The sequence below is a fragment of the Odontomachus brunneus genome, unplaced genomic scaffold, assembly GCF_010583005.1.
Source record: "Odontomachus brunneus isolate Ranch 3 - 2012 unplaced genomic scaffold, Obru_v1 Obru_scaffold_085, whole genome shotgun sequence".
Classification (NCBI taxonomy): domain Eukaryota; kingdom Metazoa; phylum Arthropoda; class Insecta; order Hymenoptera; family Formicidae; genus Odontomachus; species Odontomachus brunneus.
This window is the reverse complement of record NW_022639535.1, coordinates 1,196,586-1,200,699: the sequence shown is the minus strand read 5'-3', so window position 1 is coordinate 1,200,699 and position 4,114 is coordinate 1,196,586. Positions and strand designations below refer to the sequence as shown.

General features: G+C 30.2%; 1 protein-coding gene across 8 annotated transcripts in view; it reads left to right on the top strand.

The window, feature by feature from the left end:
* The window catches only part of LOC116847901 (syntaxin-binding protein 5), a 35,271-nt gene extending 31,232 nt beyond the window's left edge, over nt 1-4,039 (top strand). For 7 of the 8 annotated variants that reach the window (XM_032823404.1, XM_032823405.1, XM_032823408.1 and 4 more), the window contains 4 exons: nt 2,507-2,590; nt 2,929-3,024; nt 3,152-3,276; nt 3,387-4,039. In XM_032823404.1, coding sequence (XP_032679295.1) covers nt 2,507-2,590; nt 2,929-3,024; nt 3,152-3,276; nt 3,387-3,640 — 559 coding nt within the window. In that variant the 3' untranslated portion in view covers nt 3,641-4,039. The remainder of the gene's footprint in view (nt 1-2,506; nt 2,591-2,928; nt 3,025-3,151; nt 3,277-3,386) is intronic. The other variant, XM_032823407.1, reaches the window with a different exon arrangement.
* The last annotated feature ends 75 nt before the right edge of the window (nt 4,040-4,114 follow it).

Genomic DNA, 4,114 nt, shown 5'->3' with positions numbered 1-4,114 from the left:
AAAAAAAAAAAAAAAAATATATATATATATATATATATATATATATATATATATAAAGCATTGAGCAGGACATCCTAAGTTCAGAATGATAACAGTGATATATGTATATTAAAACAATATATTTGGTGCATATTTACACATACTAGTGCAGTATATACATAATATGTATATACATAGTAGTATATGCATAATTTGTGATGTTAATAATATCAATATATTCTCATTAATTTCATTTATTTCTTCCAACATATTCGTAAGCAGTAATTAGGTTTATAAGAGATATTGATTAATCTCATATAGAATCGTTTCAACACAATGTTGCATTAAAAATATCCTTCGTTGCTAGAGAACGTGTTTAAAAAACTAGAAAAATGAAAAAAGAGATCTTTCGTGTATATATTGTGGTCAACAAAATTATTCCTGATGTTAACGCTGTACACGCGGAAACTATAATTGTTAAATCAAAAACACAGTTAATGCATTATATCACATTGTATCATATTAAATTTAAACTTGTAAATACGGTGTATATATGTAATTATTAGAAAATATTAGAAAACGGAAAAGAAATAGAAAGCATTTTTTAATAAAAGGTAAAAATGAACTTTAAAATTTATTTAACAATTAACAATTTGTTTAAGTCATATAATGGCCGCAATTTATTATTTATAAACGAAAGTTGTCTGTTACATAAGGAATTGTCAAATCTATATCTTTACAGCTTTTATAGTAACGTTGGTATCCTCTATTTATATAGTTACTTATCACAAATTTATTTTTCCGATGTTTTATTACTACTTTGTCGCATGAGATTGACTAATCTCATAAAAAGTTCGCTTATTCTTATTATCGCTTAAATTTTATCTTTCTTCAAAGCAAAAAACTAATAAAAAATTTCGAGTTTGAAATTTATCATAAAATTTATATACGATAAGTAACTACTATGCTACAATTATCTAGTTTTTTTCTTCGAGAATATTTTATTTTACAAATTATTTTCTATTTTTCGACGATATAGCAACTAATAATATTCGAACTAATAATAACGAATCTTCTATCGTAAAATATTATTTCTCTTTAACAACAATTTTCTCTAATTTAAGTGAGAAAATTAACTTTTAATAGAGAGTTAACAATAAAATTTTAACAATAAATACAGAGTGTATCAGAATTTTAAGTGGATTTGTATATAGAATTATAGGTAAACCTATGTAGATATAAAAGCTAGTTAAGAGTTTGCTAATACTAACCACTCGGGAAAAAAGTTCATATATAATTATATAAAATATATACGATTACACATATAATTATATATGAATTTTGTCTATATATGTGACCTCATATATGACCATATCTAATTATATATGTTCATACATAAAACAAATATTGTTGAATGAAAAGAAGGAAAACGTAATTTTGTTCAATTAAACGTCGACATTATGTGCTACTACAAATCTAAGAATTTAGTTCAATATCTTCACAACAGCATACTTTCCAATGTGGACATATATAAATATATATGATTATATATATCCATATGTGGACAAAATTCATATATGAACATTTTTTCCTAGGCATATAGAAACTTTAAAGGCTATACTCGCAAACGAGTTGATTCAGAGACATGAAACAAAAATTCATCTTGGTAGTACGCGATTCTACGCGCGTTCTTTTCTTGATAATTCAGAGTACGACAGTAACTCTGCATCGTAATACATTTAACTCTAAAGTTTTTATCTATAATATTATAGCACTCTGTATAAATATTGTTCCACATTTACGCCGACGCGTTTATTAACAACTAAAGTATCTACTAATAAATAGATCAACAACTATTATCGATACTGTTAGCATGTGGCTTCTCTCTGCAATAATAAAAAAAAAAACACTCGTTAACCCTTAACACAATTAGAGCATGCTTAATCTGTAGCGTTTCTTATGAGCACTTATACTGCACTTTTTTTTGTTTCTTGGAGCATATATGCTAGACTTGAAAAGAGTGGTGTAGCGTTGTGAAACAAATCGAGTGGATTCAGTTCCTAAAAACTTACGCTACAATAAATGGAAATACTTGCACGTTCCATTTTGATTACTTTCTTCGCACGTATGTTTTGAAACTATATAATTCTCTCTCTAAAATATAATTATATAATTATAAAAATTACCGATTTTATGGGACATTTCTTCATCCGTAAGTTCTATTTTTCTATTTTTCACTTTGAAACGTCTTATTGTGTGTATATATACCATTTATACAATTTCGACTTGTTAAATCTTGCACCACACAAACTTTCAGGCAACATTTATCATTATCGTCTGTTTCATTTACAAGTTTTATACATGTGCAGAGAATAAGACATGTCGTACGAAACGTATAGTCTTTTTGAAAATTACTGGGCTGGCTGTTTTAAGGGTTAATGCTAATTATACGAAATAACACAAATCTTATATTAGTCGGTATATGGTCGAGCGTTCACTTTCCTCCTGTCTCTATAATCTCTCACAGTTTTCAGACTACAAAACAGGGCATTGTAGACCCCATGTTGTCCATATGGGGTCATCAACTCTTTGTTAATGGCGATACCGATCAGTAAGTCATCTATGAAATACAGTTCACAATAAAAACAAAAAACCTTTACACAACACACAGTGCCTTGTGCGCAACATACAACATGTCGATATTACGGTCTTACCACAGACTACATAATTATTACGAGTAGGAAAGTTTTCCGCGCGATTTAAACCTTCTATAACTATTTAATTATTTTCATCATCTATTAAACAGAGCTTTAAGCGCTATGTACATAAAAACGCACACTAAACACTCTTTTACAGTTGTTCCCTCGTATTGTCATTTGAACGTGCAACCTCCTACAACTTATAAAATGATATTTTGTACTAAAGTTATTTCGTACATCTTTTTTACAGAATCGCAAAGACGCTTTGCTTCAGCAACCGAGGCCATTGTTTATATCTATCATCGCCTATGGAGATTCAGAAGTTTTCCATTTCGAGTGAATTCTGGTATTACATTTTTGTCTAATTGATAAAAAAAAGAAGCAAAAATTCCATATATATTGAATTGATTCTTATGAAAAGTTGTACGAATTTACTTCGATCGATAAATTAGATTTCCATTCTCTTTGATTAGTGGTGAACTGACAGAGATGATGGGTGATCTGTTTATCGGCCACGATATGCCAGAACCACCCAAAGAGAGTTTCTTCAAAGGTTTATTCGGCGGTGGTTCGAGGAGCCTCGATCGAGAAGAATTATGTGAGTAGATATATTTTTGCCGAATTATTAAAACTCTATGACGGATGCTGATACGGAAAATTGATAAAGTGGAGTAAGATAAATACTTATGCTGAAACCATTGATTGTAGTCGGGGAATCCAGTGGCCGTGCGTCGCGCACAGTGGCGAAACACATTCCAGGACCAAATGAAGCTCTCCGGGAGCGAGTTTCTAGCGCAACGGGTGAAGTGAACATGGCACATCAAATGGTTGTGGAGCGTGGTGAGAAATTGTCGCAACTTGAGGAACGGACAGCGCGCATGATGTCGGAGGCTGAGAATTTTTCAACAAGCGCTCATGGACTGATGCTCAAATATAAAGACAAGAAGTGGTATCAGCTATGAGAACACAATTTAGTTCGAGTTCTATAAAATGACACACGTTTCTTTAATTATTTAGCTTGTTAGTTAGCTTGTGTTTCGTTTTTGAGTTTTGTCGTATTAAGATAAAAATTAGACATATTATATGATCTTCACACGCACATATGGGAAACATCTATACGAGGAACAGAAATAAGGAGATATTATATAAATGCGATTACATTTATGCGGCGCACATGGTACACACGCACATTCCGTAATAAGATAAACGTGAGGAACGTGCAATTTGAAATTTACGTAGGAATGAACAAAAAAATACCAGCAGATTGAGGCACAGCATTGCCGCGATATACTTGTGCATGCATATAAAAAAGAGAGACGTACGTATAATTATTATATAAAAAAATATATAAAGTATATATATATATGTGTGTATGTGTATATATGTATGTATGTATATATATATATATATATATATATATATATATATATATATAT